The sequence below is a fragment of the Triplophysa dalaica genome, chromosome 24 (genome assembly GCF_015846415.1).
Source record: "Triplophysa dalaica isolate WHDGS20190420 chromosome 24, ASM1584641v1, whole genome shotgun sequence".
In the NCBI taxonomy this organism is placed as follows: Eukaryota; Metazoa; Chordata; class Actinopteri; order Cypriniformes; family Nemacheilidae; genus Triplophysa; species Triplophysa dalaica.
This window is the reverse complement of record NC_079565.1, coordinates 8,663,889-8,691,091: the sequence shown is the minus strand read 5'-3', so window position 1 is coordinate 8,691,091 and position 27,203 is coordinate 8,663,889. Positions and strand designations below refer to the sequence as shown.

At 37.1% G+C, this 27,203-nt stretch overlaps 4 protein-coding genes and 1 pseudogene across 5 annotated transcripts; all 5 read right to left on the bottom strand.

The window, feature by feature from the left end:
* Positions 1-2,690: 2,690 nt before the first annotated feature.
* Positions 2,691-13,016, bottom strand: nptna (neuroplastin a). Of its 2 annotated transcripts, none has more exons than XM_056740385.1 (7): positions 12,635-13,016; positions 8,543-8,726; positions 7,847-7,941; positions 5,904-6,037; positions 5,161-5,434; positions 2,947-2,968; positions 2,691-2,766 (listed from the first exon to the last, which is right to left on the bottom strand). In XM_056740385.1, the coding sequence occupies exons 1-7, from the start codon at positions 12,705-12,707 to the stop codon at positions 2,706-2,708; spliced, it is 843 nt and encodes a 280-aa protein (XP_056596363.1). In that variant the 5' UTR covers positions 12,708-13,016; the 3' UTR covers positions 2,691-2,705. The 2 variants fall into 2 exon arrangements, with proteins under 2 accessions (XP_056596363.1, XP_056596362.1); XM_056740384.1 differs by lacking the exon at positions 12,635-13,016 and adding an exon at positions 11,638-11,813.
* A 1,652-nt stretch (positions 13,017-14,668) lies between these two features.
* LOC130414120 (UDP-glucuronosyltransferase 2A1-like) lies at positions 14,669-17,308 on the bottom strand. Its single transcript, XM_056739839.1, has one exon. It carries the CDS (start codon positions 17,222-17,224, stop codon positions 15,656-15,658), a length of 1,569 nt encoding a protein of 522 aa, XP_056595817.1. The 5' UTR covers positions 17,225-17,308; the 3' UTR covers positions 14,669-15,655.
* A 1,855-nt stretch (positions 17,309-19,163) lies between these two features.
* LOC130413811 (UDP-glucuronosyltransferase 2A1-like) lies at positions 19,164-26,874 on the bottom strand. The gene is made up of 2 exons (XM_056739260.1): positions 26,744-26,874; positions 19,164-20,973 (listed from the first exon to the last, which is right to left on the bottom strand). Exon 2 carries the CDS (start codon positions 20,964-20,966, stop codon positions 19,389-19,391), a length of 1,578 nt encoding a protein of 525 aa, XP_056595238.1. The 5' UTR covers positions 20,967-20,973; positions 26,744-26,874; the 3' UTR covers positions 19,164-19,388.
* Positions 21,393-22,982, bottom strand: LOC130413809 (UDP-glucuronosyltransferase 2A1-like; annotated as a pseudogene).
* LOC130413810 (UDP-glucuronosyltransferase 2C1-like) lies at positions 23,498-26,874 on the bottom strand. The gene is made up of 2 exons (XM_056739259.1): positions 26,744-26,874; positions 23,498-25,219 (listed from the first exon to the last, which is right to left on the bottom strand). Exon 2 carries the CDS (start codon positions 25,210-25,212, stop codon positions 23,629-23,631), a length of 1,584 nt encoding a protein of 527 aa, XP_056595237.1. The 5' UTR covers positions 25,213-25,219; positions 26,744-26,874; the 3' UTR covers positions 23,498-23,628.
* Positions 26,875-27,203: the final 329 nt, after the last annotated feature.

Sequence of the window (27,203 nt, the reverse complement as noted above, 5' to 3'; positions counted from 1 at the left end):
TGTAATTACATTATTTAAGTGTCGTGTTTGGACATTGAGGCTTATTTATTAATTTGCTTATTTTGTTTGTTAAATTGTATATGTATATACATTTATATAAATTTTATATTCATAAGTGTAAGTTTTCTGGCAATAAGCCTAACTTATTGAGAAATATTTGTTGGTCATTCAAGCTAGTACCAACGGAAAAGCTATGAAAACCGTTAACTTATGTTCATCTTACAATATCTTTGAATAATTTAAAGATCTTGTTTATTTTTTTTATTTAAAAAAAAAATGTTTCCATGCCTTGCTCCCTGGTTGTAATATGTATAATGTCTTTTTGTTCTAAGCATAATAAAAATATCGAGCGCGGGAGCCAATACCGTTTCACGTTCAAAGCCAACGAAACGACACGAGACACGGGAGAGCCAATGGCATCGAAGCTGACGTAACTCTTGTTCTGGCGGCAATTTTGAATGTCTGATTTTCGGCTCACCGGGATCTGAGATTTACGGTGGATGGTAATCGCGGTCGCATCTGTTCCTCGGACAAATTGATTGTTTCGCGTTAGTATCCATGGAATATTTGTATTTTTGAACAACATTGTGACTATAAATAAACTGTTTCATTACTTGCTCAAACTGCCTGAATAGCGTTATGTAAACGAAATTATGATGTTCGTTCAATTTAAATCAAACCCCGAAACGTCATCATTGCAAATTATGTACAATATACAATTTCATAACGACGGTAAAATTATTGTGACATGCACGTCGAAAAATGACGCTAAAGGGGTACTCTGCAGGTTAAAAAGTGACGCCAAGGGACGCTGAACGAGCGTCAAATGTGTGACGAGTCGGGAGTGAGAATGTGTTGCCCATTTTTTTATGTGCGTGAGTGTGCAAATACGCTTTGTGCTGTCATTTGATGATGCCGTGTGTGCATTTGTAAATAAATAAGTCAATTTCACCTAGTAATAAATGTGTGGATTAGTGAGTTATTAATTTCATCTCATGTTGGAGTTTGGATTTAATAATAACTATATTGTGCAAACTGTTTGTTTCTAGAATTATATTTATGCTTAATTTTATGATGTCATATTTAATATATATGCAAATGTAATGCCTATTTATATATGGTTTAAATGCTACAATAAAGGCAGATTATACTTTTGTAAATACTGTTATTCGGATACGTTAAGGGTTTGGAGGTCTAAAGTTGCATCGTTGGTCAGCAATGCCCCCTTTTGGTACGCAGACATATTTATTTTAAGCCAGAGGCGGTCTTGTGCCAACCAAACATTGCAAGTCTTTTCTGCCTCTTAAATACATATACACATTCACAAAAAAACACTGAACCAGAAGCTACTTTTTCTTGAAAACAATACAACATTGTCTGCATTGCATCTTTGAATAATACAAGCCTCTTATTTTTGTATTTGTGTGGTTTGATTTGCATATGATTTTTGAGCTCGCAATCAAATGTTTATTAAGGTTATTCAACTATTCAACTTTTAATATTCAATTGAGACCTATGATATAATAAAAACAAGAACACATTTTACTTTTGGGACGTTTAATTGTTAAAAATGACATGTAGATGCCTAAGATTATTTATGATTAATTTCTCTTTACATTCTGTCCTTTATACGTGTTAGGAGCTCATGCAGTGACAGGTTAACCATGTGGAGAGTTTCTCATGGTTGGAACAGTGGACTCTGCTAAAATATAATATTAAAGCTTAATTATACACAACCGAAAGCTAACATAAAAAGATTTGTTCTACTGTATGTATAGATATTGCATAGAATAAAAGCCATGCTGTATACTATGCATACATAAAAAGCAGTGAGCCATGATAAAGACTCAGACAGATCAAGTACATGCGTATAAAATGAAGTCACTGGATTGCAAGAATATTTTGTAGAGATAAGTGCATAAGTATGAAGAACATTCAGATTACTATAGATACTTCAAGTGATTTCATACATCAATGTACAATACATGTACAAATTAAACATGGCAGGACATTTTGCAAAGCCCTTAATTGTTTGATAGAATCTAATGCCACTTTATCGAATGGTAAACATATACATAATATGATCATCTGTACAAAAGCTCTCATAAGGGAAACATGGAGGCATATTTGCGATAGGTTAAAAAGGCTTGCTCGAAATAGAAGTCATTCTTAAATGCACGAACAAAAAAGCCAGGATAAAGCCTGTATCAAACTGTAGGATATCTTGCATGCAGTTATATTTTTTTGTACTTTTGCGTGACATGGAAAAAGTTGACTTGAAAAGATTCTAAATGGAAAGCAACACAATCATGCAAGAAAATGTTCAGGATGTTCACGCTTTAAAATTAGGTTCAGTTCTGTTCATACACCATTTCCACACCAGATTTGTAAGGCATGCCTTGGGTGCTCTGTTTATTCCCGTCTTCCAATAAGCTTTTTCACACTGAACCGTCCATGAATAACGTTCATATGGTCATGATATGAATGCTTTTATCTGTGAACAAACAGAATCGACAAAAAGGGTTAACATTGTGGCTTGTATCTTTGAAATATGGATGTCAATATAAAACTTCAAAACCTTAAAATAAAGATTCACATTTACTGCCATAAGTATGTCCAAAAGTGTTGAAATACTTGGATCACTGAATAATTAAAAATGACTTTATTTTATGGTGTCATCAAATACTCACATTGTGGTGATCAGATCAATTTGTGTTTCTCTGGCGTACGTTTTTATCTTTGTGGTTGTTGGTGGAATTGGTTTTCCTTGAAAAATGAGAACAGGGCAAAGTTGGCACAAAAGTAAAGATGTAAAATCTTTCTATCCAATTACTTATTATTCTTTATATACATTCACTGTCGGTTGAGCTTCTAAACTGTTTCTGCTGGCATCACTTATCTGGCACATAATACTAACTCTTGTTAAAATGTGAATCTGATACTTACATTGGTCCAGCTGGTTCGTCATCTTTGGCACAATGGAAAGCAAAACAAAGGCAATATTAGTTTTGAGGTCTAACAATTCCAACTAGCATAATATTATCATATAATACCATTTAAATCCCTGAAGTGGCTGTATCAAGTAGACCATAAACAACTCAGAGCCGTATTTTCTTTCATATTGAATTATTGTTGCAATGTAATACACTTTAAGAAGCTATTGCCTATAGAAGAAAACTGTAAAAAAAGACTTTCTTCCATTAAAAATACTTTTGTGTGAGTCATTAGATCACTATACAGCAGTACAAGCGGAAAAAAAGAAACCATGCAACCTGTCTAAATCAAATCCACCCTTCATTTAAACACCCTACATGCATATGTGTATTTATACAATGTGTATATATACACATGCATCACATTTTAAACCTAATGAATAGCATGTAGCCTATAGATTGTCTGAAATTTGCTTTAAGCAGTAACATTTGTCTTTAAATTTGTACCCCAAAAAATGAAAATTTCACGCTCATGCCAACATTAACAAACATCTGAACAGACTTTAGTGAAGACAATGTATTAAAATACAAAGGTCGTTTGAAGGTTAAAACAGCAACAGATGACATTCCAAAAATGAAGACAAAATAAAAAGCCATTTTAGCTTTCATAAGAAAGATGAGAGTAAACAGTGTAAGTGTAAACATGTAGGAGAATTATCTATACGGGCGATGTCTGTATAACAAATCAAGCAGCATGCAAATCTTTCACTTACCACAGTGATACAGGTTGTGCCATACAGAGAGAAAGAAATGTGTTACGTTCTTAAATATTAAATTATATCATGTATTTTCTAACGTAAGTTTTAAATGTGTGATTTAACCGGGGGAAAAAAACGGTGCAGTGATTTTTGGAAAAGCAATCGGCAGGTCACAGTGGAGTACAGAATATACAATAAACAAATGTTAGAACGGTACCTGAATTTATACGTGTTACAGCTGCATTTGTACAAATAAATATTTCATGTACACATAAGATATAATATTGTACAGAATATAATTTTATATAACAAAAAAATGAGTTTTTGCAGATTTATGCTGGTGAATCGATTGCCGTGTAAAACCGCTAGGTGGCGATGTTAGGCAACGTCCCACACAACGTTCAAACGTATGAAAGATCAAAGGCATAGTGGAATGTGCACAGTGGAAAATTGACTTAATTAATGTCATAGGAATCACGTATGTGATAATCTTTCAAATCTGGACTGTAACAGGGTTTTAATCCATAAAAGAGATCAGTAATACTGATGGACCTATAGGGTATGTTTTCCACTTCCAGTATATTGTTGGTGAGTAGGTGAGTTATAAATGGCGTGGGACTACACCTCCACACACATCAATAATTCACTGCCCACTACACATACACTACAGAGTCATATTTCCCCTTGAATATCAGATTAGTGTCCAGATGACCTGACACAAGTACCCAACAGAAGAAGAATTGGTGTGTGTGTGTGTGTTTGGGGTGGATGTGCTCTGAGTGAATTATAGAGTATTGAGACCAGGTCAGGATCACATTACACAGTATTGTATAAGGTTCCAATTAACTTTGAGTTGAAGGTCTTGTGACATCTGGAAAAAAAACGGTTTTGAGGGAGTGTCGCTGAATACATCAGCCTTCTCAAAACAGGTGACTGGTATATGGAAGGTTAAAACATGGATGACAATGATCTTGCTTTAAATAAATATAGTGTTCAGTTTTTACCTTTTTTAGGCTAGTGGGAGTCTTTTCAAATATATATATTTTAAATAATATTGTGTAAAATAAGCGTTTATTTCTTTTCAACAGTGTAAAGAAATTTCTGTAAAAAAACAGAACATTTCTAGCAGCTGGGTCACAGAAAAAGATTGTAAAATAAATAAATAAAAAATTTAACAAAAAAATTGCCAAATTACTGAAATAAATACTAAAACAGTTTTTACCATATTTCAAAACTATGTGAAAAAGCTGTAAAAAAACTTTTAATTTCTAAAATATTTGTTTTACAGTGAACAATTCCTTCTGACTATATTTTATATGTAAACATTAAATTGTATTGTATACTGTATATATGTATATTCAGTGGCCTCAAAAAGTCACTGAGTTACAGTAGTTCCAAGCACTTGTTTATAGACTCATCCAATAAAGTACAATTCAGTAGAGACTACCGTTACACCCTATAACACTCACCATCAGGTACCTCATCTGGCTTCTTGCGCTTCTCGTAGATGACGATGATGAGCACCAGGATGATGATCTCTGCAAGGACGCCCAGGAGAGGCCACAGGGGGGCCAGGTGACTCCTGACTCGCAGCACAGATGTCATCGAAGAGGAGCCGAAGATATTGGTGGCGTTGCACTCGTACTCTCCAGGGTCAGATGTAATGTCAAGATTCATGATGGAGAGCTCGGTGTAGCTGTCCTTGCTGTTGACGGAGAAGCGGCCGGAGGTGTTGTCAATTTCCTGGAGATTGATGAGGTGGGGGAAAAATGGTGACATATAATATGAGGTGAAATAAGGTGAGGGTAAAACAGATTTATTTATTGACAGCATCTACAGCACGTTACTGTTTAGGAAAGAAAACTACATTTAAAGGAACAACACTTAAAAATATTAAAGAGATAGTTTGCCCAATAAAATACAATTTCTGTCATCTTTTATTCACCTTCATGTTGTTCACAATCTGTATGACTCTTTCTTCAGTGGAACACAAAAGAAGATATTTTGAGAAATGTCTCAGTACAATGGAAGTCAATGGGGGCTAATTTTAATTGGTTACCAACATTCTTCAAAATATCTTCTCTGCAGAAGAAAATAAGTCATACAACTTTGTAATGACATGAAAACAATCATTTTCATTTTTGAGTGAACTCCCCTCCCCATGTTGTGTCAAAATACACAGTCTTAATATGACTAAGAACAGTAAAGATACCATGTAGACGCCGTTATCAACTTTACGCCAGGTCCACAGTGGATAAGGATATCCAACAGATTTGCAGTAGAGCACGGCTTTCTCCCCCTCATTCTTATTCTCGCTGCGCTTGTGCCCCGTGATGTCTAGCGTGGCTGAGGAAGGACAGAGAAAGGACAGTGACTTTCAATATCACAACAGATTTCATTGCTGAAACCTTATTAGGCACCTTGATCTGACCTCCGCTGTTTTTTCTTATGGGATCTGCAATGTGGTAAATATCTTAAGATATATTAAGGAATCATTCAACAGTTGAATGAAAATAAGGTATTCCAAAGTCCATAGATGCTGCCATACAAGCTGATTTGGTTAAAAATGTTGCTTCAAATTTGAAAACACTCAAGCTTTATGTAAAAATTCATATCTCAGAGGGCACACTTTACACTCCATGTAAAAACCACATACGCTGAATATATGATGACATAATGAGATGATTCACAGTCTCAGCGGTTTAGCCACTGAAACCAGCAGGACTATTACATTTGAAGTGTTTTAATCAAAAGAAGGCTAATAATTTATCACACAGCCAATATGCACACAAATAGGCTATGTGTCAAGCAGAATCTTCATGTTGTGTGAATCATCACTCATCATTTTTGAAGGTTAATTTGTTCTGAATTAGGAGAAAGACGGATAGAAACAGCAAGCGAGAGAGAGAGAGAGAGAGAGAGAGAGAGAGAGAGAGAGAGAGATTTACACCCCACCCCCTCAGACAGGCAGGCCACCATCTGGTGCTTATGAGCTGACCGCAGGATAACTAGAAAGAGTTGACCAGGATAGGCACTTCATCAGTCCGTGATCTCTCAAACACAGACCAACAGCCTGAGCTTTAAAAACTTGAATAAATTATGCATAGTACATCTGAGATGCCAATGTAATTGACCTAAGAGCTAATATTGTAAACCTTTCCGAAAATATAGGACCGCATTAAGGGTTTCAAATGTAAAAATTTTATAAATAATATGACATTAAATGTAAAATATAAAATCACTTCATAAGTAAGTGTGTAATTGTTAATTATTTTCCTTAAAACAATTTCATGTTTTCCAGGCACAAGATGTTCTTTGGAACATTCTCAAATCTTGCTGGGATAACGTGTATCATCAGGTTTTGAACAAGCTTGCGCAGTCCATGCCAGCTTATTAAAGCAAATGACATAGCAAATTTTCATTACTAAACAATTCATGGAGATTTTTCATTCAATGGCTGACTCAAATACTCAAAAATATACAGATAAAAAAGACTTTCCATGGCATTGCAAGGTTTATTTAGACAAACTAAAAGCATATTTTACTTTAAAATAAACAACATTTTTAATATTAATGACAAAAGTGTGAGTTAACCTAAACATTAATTCATTTTAAATTCATTCAGCCTGTTCTGCCTAGTGAAAAAAATCTAAATGCCTTTTACACCCAACAAGCCAAACTTATGCGAAAGTCATGCTGTTATGGCCTAACTGAGCGTCCAAGCTCAGCTCTGACCCAGCATGAGCGGTTTGGATGAGACAGAAAGACAGACTGACATCATGGACAAGTTTAAGATTAGACATCTCCTAAAACTTCTAAAAATACTTGATTTGACACTAAGAAACTACAGACCAACGATATTGTTCATTTTAATGGTGAAGTGTGTCCTTTTGGTGCAACAAAATACGTTTTCTGAAAACTCCACTATCTGCACTGGTCAAACAAATATGCCATCCCGAAACCCATACCATGGTTTGAGTTAATGTTGAAATGTTAGGGTGGTCATTATTTGATGCTCAAAAAGCAAAGCAATGTTTTGAAAGCATCAGAGAGCAAACTGTTTTACAAAACAGTGTAAAAATAACAGAAAATCTACTTGTAATTTTCCAGTACATTATCTGTAATTTTTTTGTAAGTGTTGAGGTATAGCCTTACCCTTTACTTCAATGGTGGCGTTTGCTGGGGGGGCCAGTTCAAATATGAACACACACATATACTCGCCTGCATCATCCGCCCTTGGTTTAGAGAGTCTGTGTGAACAATAACATCCTTCACTTAAAAACGCACATTGTATTAACATGTTTCTTTGCACACAGGCAATGCCATTGTTTTTAGGATGCAATATAGTCAAAGCTATTGACAAAGTAACAGATTAAAATGTGGATTGTACAACAAATCCTGAACAAATAACACACCCTTATGTAGGTAACAGCAGTTCAGATGTTTGCAGTGTACTAACTAGTGAATAAACAATATCTAAACTGACTAAATCAGGAGTCAGGCGGAGAGATTAGTAACATGTGCCAGTAAAGAAAGAGCGAGAGAGAGCGAGAGAGAGAGAGAGAGAGATGCACAGGATTTGGTCAAAACAGCATCAACACAGTCAGCAAGCGCTTCAGAGTCACTGAAACTAAAAGATTATCTTGTGTACTGTAATACATCCGGGTAGTGACACAGAACTTTGCATTATATTTTGTCTCACTTATTTACTTTACTTTTTTTGCAAGAATAATGATATGATGCAAGCAAATACAGTATCGTTTAATGTAACTCAAGTCTTAGCAGATGTTGTCTCAGCTGGTTAAATTATGCAGCTCTATACAGAATGCTGAAAAACACAGCAGTACATACTGGTACTCAATGTTCTTGCCAGTGGCTCTTGTGTCAGAGATCTCCTCCCCGTTCTTCATCCAGAAACTCTCACTGTTGTCGTTTTGAGAAGATGTGAGGTTGCACTGGAGTGTGATTGGTGGGGTGTGATAACCCATCACATGCTGCGGTATGATCGTGTGATCTGACGAATCGATGGATGGTTCTGTGAACATAGATGCTTTAGTCAAGGCCAGAGAAATTCAACATCACTTTGATTGATGAGGATTGGGAATATACATTTATATAAGAGTGTAAATTTGGTAAATCAACAGAAATCAAAAATAAAATGTGTAAATAGAGTTATGGTAACTATATTAAACTGTTTATTAACAATGAGGCGTACAGAATTGTCTCGTACGTGGCTCTCTGGAATACTTAATTCTTTCTATTAATCTGTGTGTTTTATTATTAGATATTTGGGTAAAATGGCCACAAAACCTCTGGTGTATCAGCATACCTATAGTGTAAAAAGCTTAAACATTTTCCATTTCTGTAACTCATCAAATTAATTACCAATTTTAACTTCATTATATAAGTGATTTGAAATGCAAATAGATTTTTAAAGTCAGTTTACCATAATATAACATTAATTCAAGTGACTTCAAGTGAAGCAAGTTTGATCATATTTAAATACTTAAAATATTTTTTACAGATAATTCAATTTTAAAATAGGAATATGTTTCCTAAATTTTGTTTTCAAATTTCTACTACATTTTTAAATAAAAATAATAGTATCTGTGTATGGTTTCATCGCCTGGCCTAAAGTTAACGTCCGGTCTCTGGTTTTAATACAACTATTTGTTTTATATTTCATTTATATTAATTCATATTAAAATTGGATTGCATATTAATGGTATGAAATTACATCAAAACTTTGCGGAGGTCTTCCCAGAAGTCACCTTCGGGCCACATAAGGTTTATGTTGTTGCTGTTGAAACCGTCTATATCTCATACATATATTATAGACTGTTTGATGTATGTCTATATTAGACTGGACTGTACATCATATAGGCTATAAGCCTATGTGTTTTGCATGAATCAAATAAAAACAGCCATCTCTGCTCTCTTAAAATCCGTACTGACTATTAAGAAACAGGACAAATGGATTCCAAGAATTCCTTGAAAAAGAAACTGTAACATTGTTATGGTCAACGACACAAAACAAGAAACAATGTGATTTATCACAAAGGGCAGAACATATTACATTTAAATAAGGACACGTAATTGCTTGTATCTAGAGGCTACAAGGGCAGGATCGATCTAACTTTGTTTACTTGTCCAGGCGGCTGGAAAGAGAGAGACAATCCACTAAAGCAAACACTAGCTTACTATTTACTAAATGGGGGAAATAAAGAGAGCATGTTGTTTTTCCTCAGTTAACTCACTCTGCAACACGGTAACTGTTGCCTGGGCTCTTATCCAGGTGGTGGATGGATTCTGGCGTAAATCGTTACGCCGCGGCTCATTACTGGCTCTGCACTCATAAGTCCCAGAATCCTCGATGGTGACACGAGTGATTGCTAACACGCTAACCCCGTTGATCCCGTACGCCGTGTTGATGGACACGCGTTGCTTGCGCGCGCCATCCCACAGCTGAAAGAAGCTGTCGACCCGGTTCACCTCTGCATACCACCACTGGATCTCGGGGGTCGGCTTCCCCACGACATCGCAGTACAGTTCAAAGGTGTCGCCCGTCAACTTAGTCTCAGAGAGGGGAGACTTTATAAACCCGGCTGAGGGGCGGCACAGATAAAGGACAACGGAGAAAATGGAAAAAGAATTAAGAGATAAGGGAAAACAAAGGAAAGAAAGAGATGGCAGTGGGTGGAAAACAGAAAACAAAGATTAAATCATAATGACAAACTAAAAATAACATGAGAAATAAATTAAAAAAAAATTAACTAGAAAATAAAGCAGGCTGCCTCCCCAAATACTAAACTAGCTTTCTGCATACTGAATACTTCACAGTATAATAATATGTGGTGCAATGTATTACCGGACACATTGCCCAATGTAATGTGCTATATTCTATGAACATGTTAGCAAATTTAGGTCATGCAGATGCATATAGAAAATTCACATACATGTAGTGTGCATTGAACGTACTATAGCTTGTAATATGCTGGCATGCTATAAAGAACACAGCCATACAGTTTGTAAAAATATCAAAGCTCCTTGATACAGTTCAGAGAGTTACAGTGTGGATGGCCTTGAACAATGCTGTCATGTCTATAACACTCTGAAATCTGAACACCTCAGTGCAATATGATTCATGTGTGGGTGTGCTGATACACATGCTGTTTCCATAGAAGCATGCTACAGTAGTTGAGCAGGTAGGCCATTTAAAATAGGGAGGGTTGCAACTTCGTATGTCTGTCGCCCCTCATTAACTCTGCAGAGACCGCATTCGGATGCAACGCTCAGTGTAAACAATCCATTTAGATCAATGAACATCCGTTATGGACTATTGATAGAACTGAACGAGACACAGTGGTCAATGAATAGTAGTCGCAGGTTTTCAATGTAAATAATGTAATATATATATGATATATAAATGTATTATATTTAATGTAAATGTATTATACTATAAGAAAAACGAAACAATTGATGTATAAAGGAGCCTGTAAGCACAAATTATTACTCATGATATTTGAACAAAAGCGTGTAACTGATATTTTTTAACAAACCAATCAAATATTTACAAAATTCTTTTACAAAATGACCTTTCATGTTTTAAAAATATATACGAAAGCATATAAGGTGCACTAAAGTAATTTATAAGAAGCAATAACAAATAAGGAGAGAAAGAGAGAGAGAGAGTGAGAGAGAGAGAAAGAGAGACAACAGAGAGATGAAAGGATAGGTGCCTGTTTGATCTCAATGAAAATTGGGGAACAATTTATTTGCACAAAAATAAGTTCAATCAATAGGTGACCTTGAATATCAGCCCATAGCCCCTTTTGCGTGCTAATAAATTGCATTCCCCCTATAACTGATGGGCGTTAGGGGTAATAATTTGATTTATTTATGACGTCACAAATCGTCAAAATAGATTGCATATCAGTAAAACTCACGATAGTTTATGGACCAATGTATTCTTCCATATTCCTTCCACGCATTCTTAAAAGCCCCGTTAAAGTCGGACGGCCAAAGCGTCCATGACGTCATAATGCACCGCGGCGCTGCTCCGTTAATACTTTGGCGGGTCCGCGCGCACGGGAGCACATTAAAGCCATGCATCCCGCTGCTGCAACGGCTCTATAAATAGATACATGCAGCAGAATGGACTGGTGCTATTTACGGCGCTGCAAGACGAGCGCTGCTTAAATCAAGCACCGTTATTCCTTATTTAACGTGTCAAACGTGAAATAGTTTCGAAATCGACGGAGAGGAGAGCATGGCTGGATCAGGACAGCATTGCTGCAGGTGCTTTCGGAACGATTAATATCTGTGTCCGCGGTGCGCAGGGGGGTTGAATTCCTGAGTCATAAGCTCCGGCATTTGTTTGTCACATGCAAATCGAGCACACGTGAGAAAAACAAAAAAGCATAAAGATTGATCCCCGACACAGTCGGTTCGTGTCGGATCAAGCAGGTTTGGCGTTAATGGACAGCAGCTAATGATCCATATTCTGCATTGTCCCGTGTGCATGTGAAAAAGACCTGCTGTAAAACGAATCTTCATTAAATCATCACAAATAAACGATACAAAGTCACCAAATATTAAGATGTAGCCTAATTTGTGAGCAGTGACATTTAAATAGCCGCTTCAAGCTGGTATGTTACCGTTCCCTTAACCTTAAAAGTCAAATTGCAATGCGCTTTGCCATTTAATCCTACAAGGACACATTTTGTCCTAAATATTTAATATACACCACTATGTCACTTCTTAGACTTTAGTGTCCTGGATAGGCTAGAGGTTATCCTGTCCACTGAGTCGGGGCACATATCCTACCTGCCGCAACCACGAAGAGCCTTATCAACCATAAGACAATCCGTCAGAAAGCCTTCATAAAATGCATTAAAACATTATTCCGTCAGCACAGCACATTTTTTTTTGCCAAACCCTTACCCTTCTGTGCAGAGACCGAATGCAGCATCAAGACTCCGAGTAATACCATCAGCGGATCCCCCGTGCGAGACATTTTCTAGGACGTCTGGCTACCTGCAATATGCGTGGAGGGATGCGGAGGAAGAGGGAGCAGCGGCCCGTAGGTTATCAAGGAGGACGTGAGCGGAGAGGGAGCTGCTACAATGACGATGCGACCCTGGATGGTGCTCGAATCGGGTCAGGCGAAAACCCGTCGCCTAGCAATAGCGGTTAAGTAGATGCCGCCGGTACTCTTACATCCGGTTTTAAAGAGGCTAGTCAAGACGATGGCGCTGTCTTCTTAAATTCCCGCGATAGTGGAGGACCTGTCCTAACCACATCCCAAATAGATGGACAGAATCCTCAGGTGTGCTGATGATCAAATTTAACGTCGTTCTTCTTTTACATGCATGTCCTCAGAGAGATCATGGAAAAAATAAATACTTTGCATAACGCACCAAGTGTAGTCTTGAGCTTAACAAAATATTGGCTGCAGGTGGATAAATTGAAAACCACATGTTATTGCCTTTGCTAGGATGGTCTAGAGGTCTATATACAATATATACTATATATATTATTAATCTAATGCTTAATATTATCAATCATATTTTCAATGAATGTAGGCTAAAGCATGAAAAGATTTTTCACCTACATTTCTAAACCTAATTTAATTTAATTTCTTTAATTTAATTTCTAACCCTACTTATTCTTAATCTTTAAACCTAAAATATAATTATTTTGACTAAATAGCTGTGTAATTTTTTTGTAATCATTTAATTTATGAATGTGGCTATTATAAACACAACATCACCACCGTTTGGTGCATTGTGTTTATTTTAATAGCTTTGTTCACTCATCTGTTTTAATAACACTACCGTTGACACTTTACAAATATTTTAACCGATGAAATTAACATTCTTAAGGGTTGTGTGGGGTTTGCTTTTTTCTTCCTATGACAACTGTCTACTGCCATCTTCTGACCAGTGAACGTATCATATCAGTAGATCTTAAAATAGGTCTATGCTGGACTTGAGAAATAGATCTTTAAGTAGGTCTTTACCTATTTTTAAAGAATTCAATGACCTTGAAGGGATACTTCACTCACCCATTGAGTTGTTCCAAATCTGTATACTTTTCTTTGTTCTGATGAACACAGAGAAAGATATTTGGAATAATGCTTATAACCAAACATATCTTAACCCCCATTGACTCCCATAGTAGGAGAAATTACTTTAGTCAAAAGTCCCCGAGAACCAATTGCTGTACTGCATTTTTCAAAATGTCTTGTTTGTGTTCAACAGAACAAAAAAAATATTTGTCCTACTATTAGAGTCAATGGGGGTTGAGATCTGTTTGTTTATAAGCATCATACATATATAATATAAACATATTTCTCTGTGTACATAAGAAAAAAGAAATGTATACACATTTGGTACAAGTCGAAGGAGAAATTATTGACAGAATTTTCCTTTTTGGGTCCCTTTGAAGGTTCATATGACCCGGTTAAACAAATATTATAGTTTGTTTTAGATGTAATGCAATGTGTATTCACGATTTAATGTTTAAAAACACTGTTTATTCCACATACCGTGCATATTGTATCTGAAACTCTGAAATGCACAGATTTTTATAAAGCTCATGCTCTGATAAGTGAGGTGTGCTATGATTGGCCAGTTTACCAGTGTGTAGTGAATGGACATATACTGCAAGCATGTGAGGGAAATGTAACTCCTCTTACCATATTAAGAACATCAGGTTTCAAAGCAATTGTACTGACAGGTACTGCCACCTTACTTGCATATACATTTGGGAATTCTTAGTCAAATCATATCATGGACTGACGTAGATTTGTGGGGGTGTGGTAACATGAGGCGTTTCAGGCAGGTCTGCGTGATCATTTGCTTTCAAGAGGTGGATATAATGCTTTTGTTCCGACACTTTAACTTGGGCAATTTTACGCATACATGCATGGGCAACTTATAACACACCAAAGACACAGAAAAACACATATTCATGCCACATGACCTCTTTAATACAAGTTCAGTTATAGCCTACTGATAAATGCCTGGGTGATGCATGGTGTTGAAACAGTATTTTTTTCCCATCAAATAATTAAAACATCAATTTGCATATCATTTGCACTCTTTCTCGCTTGTGTCCTTCAGACAAGGTTAATAACAAGAAGCACTAAATGTTTTAAACGAGTCACCGCAAAATATAGCTGACCAAAAATAAAAACAGTGCCTACAAAGGCAACAATGCGTATTCCTTAAACAATGTTTTGTGCAATAAAGCCCAAATTTACAAACTGCATTCAAACATTATTTTGTTTCCAGATAATTTTCGCTCTAGGTTATATTTAGTTTGACTTTTTATAATCTTTATCTTTTGCGGTAAATGTTAAATAAGACTTTACAAATCTCCCATTAAAGGCAGGGTGTCCATCACACCCCTACCCCCATCTTTCACTTTCGTCAGTGCTCGGCTAATGTCCGTCCTGTGCACATTTCACCTTTCAGAAAACGTAATTCTGAAATCGGTTACTCTGCCTTTAATGTAAGCTGTACCAAGGTCGCAGATTCATCTAATGCACATACTAAAATGCAATGCAACCTTTAAATGGGGGACAAATGCAGGAATATACACATTTCATTAGAAAAGGCAATGACTTTGCACAGCAAATATTGTTGTTATAATCCATTAATGCCATGTAAGACTATGTACTGTAAAAAAACACTTACCCTCTCTCTTAACAGCTATTGTTCTGGCTACAGGCCACCCATTGTTTTATTGCTCCTGTATGACATATCGCTTTTTTGATCCCTGAACTCTCTGTAAGACGCTTTAGATAAAAGCGTCTGCTAAATGACTAAATGTATATACATATGAGTTACGGTTGTTATTCAGACATTTTCTCATAACCTAAAGCTGTGAGGTATCTTATAATGTAACCTTAATGTAATGACTATAAAAATAAAGTTGAGATATTGTGTCACCCATTAATCAATCCGATTTAATTTTCTTTTTAAATATTTTTTTTAAGCATAGATATCTTATGAGGAGGAAAATCAGAAAACATAACAATGTAGATATTGTCAGAAGTGTGAAAATTACATCTATAGAGTGGTAAGCGATCCAGGACATTCTGAAAGACTGTGTTCGTAAATGAGGTGCTCCTCCGTTCCTTATGACAAACTCAATCCAGAAGACAGCACGATCGAGAGGTTTCATTGGCTGATCCCGGTGCAGTCTTGACAGTCTCTCCATATTCTGTCTATATGATGCGTTGTACAGCACTTCTTCCAATGCCTGGGAAAAAGAAGTCCTGTCCAAATCAGCAATATCCACAATTTTAGCTGTGCCTTTCACCTTCATTCTAGACAGATTGTCAGGTTGATCAAATACTAAAGGCAGACCCAAAATGGGCACCCCATGATAGATGGCTTCTTGAATTCCATTTGTGCCGCCATGTGTTATAAAAACTTTAGTGTCGGGATGTCCAAGTAGATCATTCTGTGGCAGCCAATCGACAAGTAATGTGTTATTACCAATATTGGCAGGTCGGGGTCCAGTGTATCTCCAAATAACTTTTTGGGGCAACTCTGCAAAAGCTGCAGCAATTTCCTCTGTGATGTCCTGTGGGAGATATCTAAATAAAGTCCCTAGAGACATAACAATGAGCCCATGCTCTTGTGAGTTTTGCACAAATTCTTGAAGATCACCTGGAAGGGGTTTAGCGGGTTTGCACTGGAAGCCACCCATATAGACGATATTTGGCATTGTGGGACGTGGAAACTCAAAGATAAAGTCATTTCTCATGAGCCAGATGTCTGCATTTTGAAGGAGGGAAACATACTGAATTTCGTCGCCGAAGTATTTGGTGCAGAAGGAGTGGTAATGCGGGTAGACAAGCCTGGCTTTTTGAATATGCTGAAAAACGTATCCCATTACATTCAGCACTCTCTGACCAAAAGTCATTTTATCTGTGAGCTCCATTCCTGGTACAGGAACGTAAGAAAGAGGCGAAGGGGCGATTTCAAAGTGTGCCTCTCCGTGCATGGTCCAACGTGCGTTTAAAACAAGCGGCAGACCAAGGTGGTGAGCCAGGAACACTCCACTTCCGAAAGCAGGATCCGTCAGAACAAGGTCATACTTTGCTTCTTGGATTAAATCCATTATGGTTTTATTTTCAAATATTTCTCCCATCATAGCAAGTTGATGTTGATGCATCTCTGCGATGGCCTTTCCAGCCTTTGATATCAGCTTGAGATGAGCCCAGAAAGACGATTTCTCTCGTCTGTTGACCAGAATCTGTCTTGTAAATGTGTCAAGTAATGCTTGAATACTAACGTCGTCAGAAACCGTAATGGAGATGTAAAAAGGAGAAGTTTCCTTGACATACCAGCTGTTAGAAGCCCTCAGCACGGTAACATTGTGGCCCCTTGTGTGTAATTCTTCAATAAGGACCTTCATGTTCACCCAGTGGCTTCCATCTACTGGAAATACCAACACTTTTCCTCCATACACAAGTGGTAATACGCACGCTAACAACGTGACAGAAATATAATTCATCTTTGAGGGAAAACAAAGGCAATCTACCTCTTGAACCGAAGTTTAAAAGCAGCCCACGAGAATCCAAGACTGTCAATGACTGAAAAGGGCGCAGCCCTCATGAATGTCATTGGGAGTGTACAAGTCAGAGCCATTAAAAAACAGAGTTATGACACTCACATAAACCTCCGTTGGAAGTATGGATGCGGAAGTAACTAGTGTCATGTACTGCAGCGACCAAAAGACCCTTTTTGAGCCGACATCACGCTTACGTCACGGCATTAGCTGGAGGCAAATCAAAGGGGAAAACTGGAGGCAGCCAAAACAAACCAGCACAGATTTGGCTGCATAAGGAGTTTAAAATATCATCTTGTTGTGTTCTTGACAGAATACAGTCTCCAATTTGATATTTAACACAGACGTGCTGCCGTTGCCAAACAAAAACAATGACGACAGCCATAGTTAAACATAATAAAAAGAGTGGACTGAACAGAAAGGATCATCGAAAATGCTCGCGTTTCACTTAATAACATTTAAGATTAAAACACTACTGTCTTTTGTTGGTGTGGATTATGATTTGGGCATGTCTCTAAAAATATCTCACGTATACCCAAATCAGAAAGTGGGGAACAAGGTTATATTTCACGTAACGTTAACTTTTGAAAGCATAGGGAATGCTGGCTAACTTTGCGGCGAGATTGAGTGTCGTAACTCTCATATACAACAGCTCTGGTACAAGTGAAATTTTACACCTGTGATTATGTCACAGATAGTCTTGCTTTCAACAAAATCTTGTTTAAGCTTGTAGGCCACACAACAATCTTTTGAGAGGTAAAAAGGTTGAGCATTCCTTGTTGTCTTTTACATTCCCAATGTTAAAACTATACCTCACCTTCTAATATACACTTCTCTACAGTGGTGAGAGCACGCGTTAGCAAAGCCAAGGTCATTTTTATTGCCTAATCACGTTACGTAACGATACTTGTCTTGACTGCAGCTGCGCGAGCACAAACCTGAAAAGATTCATTATGGCGCAGTTTTGGTAGGTTAAGATGAGGTGAGGTCAAAGTTGCAAGAAAAACTTTTGAAAATTTAAGTTATGAATGTAAGAATAATTACATAACTTCACCATGCAGTTTACCTGTAGAGGTGAGGAACAAAAACACTTTGTACATTTGTAAAGTGTCATTGTGGATTTAAACGGCAATAATAAAAAGACGGACAGAGAGATCAAATAGAACAGTAACGTTAACTTACATAAAAACAGTAAATAAAAAGACAATTTAATTTGATATTTAATCCATATTTTGAGCTAATGGAAAATGTGAACGATTGCATTTCAGGGAAAGGTCAATGATATATTTAAGTCAATGAGTGATAATGTATCATGTACACTTGATTGGTTGTTTTAATTCACTGTGTTCATAAAAAGTTCCTTAAGAAAAAGTTGATAAAGGAAACCATCCACACCTTAAATGAGTTGATCATAAAGACAAAGGTAAGAAGTATTACAATACTTGCTTTTGTACCAACACTCATGTGCTCTTGACACATCATGCACAAATAACATACAGATGGTTCCAGCAGCTACACCATAAACTAACTTAAGGGGCGGTGTCCCAGACAGGGTTTAAGACTAGTCCCAGACTAACTCAAATGTTAGAGGTGTCTTGATCGAAAACAACTCACACGTACATATCTTACAATATTTTAGTGCGTTTGTTTTGTCTCGAGTACACACAAGTAATGTTTATGTTCTTTTAAAATGAATTAAAAATCCTAATTTAACCAATGACAAACTCAATCCAGAAGAGAGTAGGTCCAGAGTTTCATTGGCTGATCATAGTGCAACCTGGACAGTCTCTGCATGTTCTCTCTGTAAAATAGGTTATGCTGAACACAAATGCAAAGAACAAATTAATTATAATGTGGGAAATAAATTGTATCGGTACTCATGGATGTAAATAATATTTGAATTTAATAATACAATAGCTTGTTTGACTCTCAACCTCATACGTCTTAGGTTTATACAAAGAGTAAAAAATGTGTAAATGGAAACAAAAAATGTATATATGCATTGGAAGAAACTGCTTTTAACAAATCTAGCAAACACATTTAAACTTAAACATTTAGATTTAGATGTAAACAAACACACGCTATCATAATCAAATTGCCACTCTCTACATCACTCACAATTTACTTTCTTTTTGAATACCACTCTCAAAAGACATCTGATTACATATGTTGTCAAAAATGCAAATGCTAAAAGTATCAACATTAAAGTCAAAATAACGTCTATAGAGTGGTAAGCAATCCAGGACATTCTGAACGACTGCGTTCGTAAATGAGGGGCTCCTCTGTTCCTCGTGACAAACTCAATCCAGAAGACAGCACGATCGAGAGGTTTCATTGGCTGATCATGGTGCAACCTGGACAGTCTCTTCATGTTCTCTCTATAGGATGAATTATACAAGACCTCCTTTAATGCCTCTAGAAAAACACTCCTGTCCAGATTTGCAATATCTACTATTTTTGCGGTTCCCTTTGCTTGCATCCTGGAGAGATTGTCAGGCTGATCAAAAGCTAAAGGTAGACCCAAGATGGGCACACCATGGTAGATGGCTTCCTGAATTCCATTGGTGCCTCCATGTGCTACGAATACTTTAGTTTTAGGATGTCCAAGAAGGTCATTTTGAGGGAGCCAATCCACGATCAAAGTATTATTACCAAGCGTGGCAGGCAATGGTCCTGTATGCCTCCAGATAACTTTTTGGGGTAGTTGAGCAAAAGCTGCAGCAATATCATCATTTAAATCACTCAGAAGCTGACCAAAAACCGTTCCTAAGGACATGATGATGACTCCATGCTCTCCAGAGCTCTGCACGAATTCCTCAAGGTCAGCTGGAAGTGGCTCAGCGGGCTTGCACTGGAAGCCGCCCATGTAGACCACATTGGGCATTGTGGGGCGTGGAAACTCAAAAGTGAAATCATTTCTCATAAGCCAGATGTCTGTATTCAGGAGTAAGGAAGAGAAATCAACATCGGGACCAAAATATTTCAGAGTGAACTCTTTGTAAGGATTAACAAAGTACTTTGAATTTTTATAAAGAGTCATTACACGCATCACCACATTCGTGACTCTTTGACTAAATGTCATTTTGTCTGTTTGTTTTAAACCTATAACAGGTACGTACGAGAGAGGAGATGGCGCTATATCAAAATGTGCTTCACCATACATGGTCCAACGGACGTTTAAGACAAGAGGGAGTCCAAGACGGTGTGCCAGTAACACTCCACCTCCAAAAGCAGGATCAGTAAGAACTAGGTCATATTTGGCTTTCTTAAGTGAATTCATCAGGGTCTTGTTGTCAAATATCTTGGCTGTCATATTGCAAATTTGTTGGTGAATTCTTGCAAACCTGCTATACATCTCATCGGCAAGAGTCATTTCATTCCAAAATGAGTTTCCTTGTCTCTTAATCCGTAGATAGCGTGGCAGGAACTGTAACATGAAATCATCATCAAATTCACCAATATCCACAGTAATGGTGGTGTAGTAAGGAGACGTATCTTTGATGTACCAGCTACTAGATCCTCGGATCACTGTCAAATTGTGGCCTTTTGAATGTAACTCCACAATCAGGACCTTCATATTGATCCAGTGGCTTCCATCCACAGGAAAGACCAAAATATTACCGCCATAAGATCCTGACAAAGCAGATAACAGGCCAAACAGTATAAGACTGAAGTGATGCATCTTCATTCGCAACCTTTGACGAGAAAGAAAATATTCAGAATTAATATTTTATTGAGTAAATGAGATTTCAAATATTGCAGTGATAAAAATAAATAGACAACACATGTGTTGTCCTGAAATGTCATGAAATTAAGTATTAAATCTATAAATCATTCTACTCATAAACTATAATTTGTCAATTGGAGCTAAAGCAAAATTTAAAAAGAGAATTTTTTCACAATTGAGGGACCTGAACACAAATGCAAAGAACAAACTAATTGTATCCGTACTCATGGATGTAAAAATATTTGCTTTAAATTCAGTAGATCCTCATTTGAATAGCTTGCTTGACAGTGAACCTCACTGATTTTAGGTTTATACAAAGAAATCTTTTAGATTTAGATTTAAACAAACACATGCTATCATAATCAAATAAAAGTATACACTTGGCTCTTACTTCAACTCTGTACAACACTCACATTTTACTTTCTTTTTAAATACAACTCTCACAAGACATCTGATCACATATGTAGTCAAAAATGCAAATGCAAAAAGTGTCAACATTAGGGTGAAAATAACATCTATAGAGTGGTAAGCAATCCAGGACATTCTGAACGACTGCATCCGTAAATGAGGGGCTCCTCTGTTCCTCATGACAAACTCAATCCAGAAGACAGCACGATCGAGAGGTTTCATTGGCTGATCATGGTGCAACCTGGACAGTCTCTTCATGTTCTCTCTATGAGATGAATTATACAAGACCTCCTTTAATGCCACTAGAAAAACACTCCTGTCCAGAGTTGAAATATCTACAAACTTTGATGTTCCTTTTGCTTGCATTCAGGAGAGATTGTCATGTTGATCAAACACTAAAGGTAGACCCAAGATAGGCACACCATGGTAGATGGCTTCCTGAACTCCATTGGTGCCTCCATGTGCTACAAACACTTTAGTTTTAGGATGTCCAAGAAGGTCATTCTGAGGAAGCCAATCATCAAGCAATGTGTTGTTGCCAAGAGTGTCAGGTCGAGGCCCTGTGTATCTCCAGATTACTTTTTGAGGAAGTTGAGCAAAAGCTGCTGCTATCTCTTCGGTGATGTCCAGTGATGCTGAGCAATAAGAGTGCCTAAAGACATGATGATGACTCCATGTTCTCCAGAGCTCTGCACAAGTTCCTCAAGGTCGCCTAGAAAGTGGTTTAGTGGGTTTGCACTGGAAGCCACCCATATAGACAATATTTTGCATTGTGGGTTGTGGAAACTCAAAAGTAAAATCATTTCTCATGAGCCAGATGTCAGCATCCTGAAGAAGGCTGAAGAAATCCACATCGGCACCAAAATATTTTTGGGAAAACTCCTCGTAAGGAAAACCAAATTATTTTGAATTTTTATAAAGAATCATTATATATGTAACCCCATTCCTGACTCTTTGACTAAATGTCATTTTGTCGGTAAGTTGTAACCCTGTAACAGGTACATAAGAGAGAGGAGATGGAGCTACAACTAAGTGACCTTCTCCATACATTGTCATACAGGCATTTAGGACAAGAGGGAGTCCAAGATGATGTGCCAGTAACACTCCACCTCCAACAGCAGGATCAGTAAGAACAAGGTCATATTTGGCATCCTCCATTGATTTCATTAGGATCTCATTATTAAATATCTTGGCCGTCATATTGCACACCTCCTTCTGAATTTCACTAAACCTTTATAAACCTCTTCAAAAAGAGTCAATTAATTCCAAAATTATCTTCCTTCTCCCATGTTCTTAATAAACGGGGCAAAAACCTCACCATGAAGTCATCATCAAATTTACCCGTATCCACAGTGATAGAGGTGTAGTAAAGTGACTGCACTTCAATATTCTAACTAGTAGAACGTCGGATCACTGTCATATTATGGCCTTTTGAATGTAATTCGACAATCAGGACCTTCATATTGATCCAGTGGCTTCCATCCGCAGGAACGACAAAACTTTACCACCAAAAGATCCCGACAGAGCAGATAACATAAGGAATAGACTGATAATGTTGGAGGAATGCATTTTCAGTCAAGACCTTCAGCAAGAAAGAACATAATTTGAATTAGTATGTTACAGAATAAATAACATTAAACAGAAGGCAATGAAAGAGAATTTTCATTACTATTATACAATTTAATGAAACTGAATTTAAATCTTTTACTTTTGGGATGGATCTAGATAGTTATTCAGATGAATTTTGCCTTGTAGGAAAATGTGCTTCTTTGTGTCAGTGCATCAAGGAGTGTAGCTTTATGAACAAAGTTAGATGTTACATCTGTAATCGTTAGAATCTGTAGTTAGCAACAATGACAGATTTTTTTAGTCCCATCATGCTTGCCAGCCGGGGAGTGGTAACGTATTATATGCCTGTAACCTTTAGTCTTTTCTTTATGGTGTTTAAAGAACTTTACACCCACAAAGCTGATAAGGAGAACCTGTTTAGATGTTCAGTGACTCAAAGTCTTTTCAGGTTTTGTATTGTCACTTAGTTATCATTGATATTTGCTAATTTGAAGCTATATTTACCAACCAGTCAGTCAGTACAAAATGATCAAAAAAACACCCGATAAGAAGAATTTTATCTGAAATATGATTTTAATATCATGTTTTGGATTGAAGGATTTCGGTAAACACTTCAAAAAGAGTTTCTAAATACATTGGCTGCATATCACTCAAGTTTTACTTTCTTTTTGAATAAAACTCTAAAAACACGTCTAAATACATACATAGAGAAACATACAAAAATGAAAACTGCCACTGTTAGAGTCAAAATAACATCTATAGAGTGGTAAGCAATCCAGGACATTCTGAACGACTGCGTCCGTAAATGAGGGGCTCCTCTGTTCCTCATGACAAACTCAATCCAGAAGACAGCACGATCAAGAGGTTTCATTGGCTGATCACGGTGCAGTTTGGACAGTCTCTGCATGTTCTCTCTATAAGATGAATTATACAAGACCTCCTTTAATGCCTCTAGAAAAACAGTCCTGTCCAGAGTTGAAAAATCAACATTTTTGGCTGTTCCCTTCACCTCCATTTTGAAGAGATTATCAGGTTGATCAAACACTAAAGGTAGACCCAAGATAGGCACACCATGGTAGATGGCTTCCTGAACTCCATTGGTGCCTCCATGTGCCACAAATACTTTAGTCTGGGGATGTCCAAGAAGGTCATTCTGAGGAAGCCAATCCACAAGCAATGTGTTGTTGCCAAGGGTAACAGGTCGAGGCCCTGTGTATCTCCAAATGACTTTTTGAGGGAGTTGAGCAAAAGCTGCTGCTATCTCTTTGGTGATGTCCTGTGGAAGCTGAGCAATGAGAGTCCCTAAAGTCATGATGATGACTCCATGTTCTCCAGAGCTCTGCACAAACTTCTCAAGGTCACCTGGAAGTGGTTTAGCGGGTTTGCACTGGAAGCCACCCATGTAGATGATATTTGGCATTGTGGGTCGTGGAAACTCAAAAGTGAAATCATTTCTCATGAGCCAGATGTCAGCATCCTGGAAAAGGGTGAGGTAATGAACATCTGGACCAAAATGTTTGCGGCAGAAGGAAACGTAGGGGGGATCAGCTATCATTGCAATCTGAAAACGGGTAAAAAAGAAGCTCAAAACATTCTTGACTCTTTGGAGAAATGACATTTTATCTGTCAACATCACTCCAGGGACAGGAACATAAGACAATGGTGAAGGAGCGATGGCGAAATGCCCCTCTCCATTAACAGTCCACCGAACATTAAAAACCAGAGGAATGTTAAATTTGTAAGCTAGTATCGGACCACCTCCTACAGCTGGGTCTGCCAACACCACGTCGTATTTCGCATCTTGGATTGCTGTCACCAAGTCTTTGTCTTCTATCATCCTGTCAATCATTTGAACCATATCTTCATGCATGCTTTTAAATTTCAGGACCATTTCGTACTCCACCTGAATACGGTTCCACATGGAATTCCCCTCTCGTTTAATTTTTAAGAGTTTGCCGATCATGGAACCGAAAAAGTCCTCATCGAATCCTCCTGTGTTTGGAATGGTGAGTGAATTGTAGAACGGAGACTCCTCTTTGATATACCAGCTGTTAGAAGCTCTCAACACGGTGATGTCGTGTCCTCTGTTATACAGTTCCTCAATAATGACCTTCATGTTCACCCAGTGACTTCCATCTAGTGGAAATACCAACACCTTGCCGCTGTCGGCTCCTGATAATGCACAAAAGATTGTCAGCAAAGTGACAGATACTGAATGATGCATCTTCATACAGAACCTTTAATGAAAGATGGTAACAAAAAAGAATAAATCAATGAAAGAGATAAAGGCAACGGAAGATAAAGAAAACAAAAACAAAATGAATCGTTCAATTTAACAATATGAGGGTTCGAATTGAGGGGGGGCTGGGGCGGTCCCGGACCCCTCATAAGCATTAAGGGACTTGTAATAAGGAATAAAATAAGGAATTTGGTGGTCCCCCGGATTTTCATTAAAACTACACTACCCAAAACATCCAAAATATTTTTGTCAAATTCTCTGATCACTTAAAAAACTGTTGTTAGTTATTTGTCCAAATTTCATAAAACGCAAATTAAAATGACATTTGTGTATGAACAATCCATTAATCCTCAAACGCACCACACAGTGTTAGATGAAGACATGTATAGAGATGTCGCACTGAGACAATGCCATGTGAGGATCCTCTTATATTGAAAGTGTTTTTCTTAAACTCAACATTTACTATCATTTTGAGTCTTTATGTACGATGTTATCTCATATTGTCAAAACAGATGTGACGCGAAACTAAGCAACTAATGGGACATGTAGTTGTGGAAAAATAGGAAATCGCACGGAAATGCTTTTAATCTTTTGCTCTCCCCAAGAACGTGTTCCATTGCAAAACTTTTGCGATTCCCCAGAGATTATTTTGCAAACATAAGATCCGACTTTGACGTACCCTTCTACTTTCGCCCAAAGGAATTACATTTGTTTTTTCTTATTCTGCATTGGTTCATATGGATTATTTACATATACTTGATCTAAGTTATCAAGAGATGAATCATGTGTAAAACGCTCATATGCTTCTGACTGGCTGCTTTGGCAGCACTGTACAGACAGCCACTATTGACTTTGACACATCCTCTCTCCCTCACTCGTTCCAATGAATTGTTGTATTAATATTCCAAAAAAAGGAACGGCACTGCATTACAGTAATATAAAGAACAAGAATCAAAGGTATATTAATTAAATAAATAAATAAATAAATAAAAGAAAGAAAGAAAGAAAGAAAGAAAGAAAGGAAAAAAAATTGGTAAGAAAAAAAATGTTATCATACATTTTGGAAAAAAGAAATCTTACTGTTATCAATAAATTTAAGAGCATAAAGCAAAATCTCACCAAGACAGACACCAAACAGGCTAGGGCCTAAACCTTAAGAAATTACTTTTTTGAATAAAAAACGTACAATGCAAAATAGGAAAATTACAGTAAGATCGATAGCATTATTTTAAGGTCTGGTTAGGGTGCTTTGAGACAATTCGAACATTGAATATTAGTGCATTTACAATACGAGTGCCAATACAAGAAAATGAGTAGTTATACAGTAGACTAATGCTGATATTGTATTACTATTCTAAATACTAGTGTTTTATAAAGTCCAAATTGTTTGCCATTTCTATTTAGAAAAAATGCCATAAAAGTCTATATTTTTGTGTCATTTTTACGGTTACTATAAAATCTGATCTAAAATTAACATTCTCTTTAAAAAGTATGCATAGTTTGGATATATTTCAAACCTCACCTGAAAACATGCACTCGCACTTGAAATTCGCCTTGGTAAAGTGTAGTCTCAATCCACAGCAGTTATTTCCCTTGTACAAGCCTTTCAAAAGGTTTATTGAGGGGAAAGGTTTCTTTGAGTGTGTGACCAAGGCTAAAGCCTATCAGGTGCCTTTGGGTGATGGGAGTTAAATAATACCCAGATAATAGGGTTCAAAGATCACATAACCAGCAAAAACAAAATGACAGCAACATTATTTTAATTAATACAGGGATTCTTTGGTGTTGTGTTGTCAGATTAAATCTCAGCTCTCTGGTTTTGTAAAGACAGAAGATCATGCTACACTCAATCCCATTGACAACCCATTCCAGAGGAGACTTGAACTAAATGGATGCTTTTAGTAACATTGTTTAGGGTGGTTATATAACAGCAGAATAAAGGGTGGGAAATTTGAGCAGAGTTTGGTGACACAATGGACTAG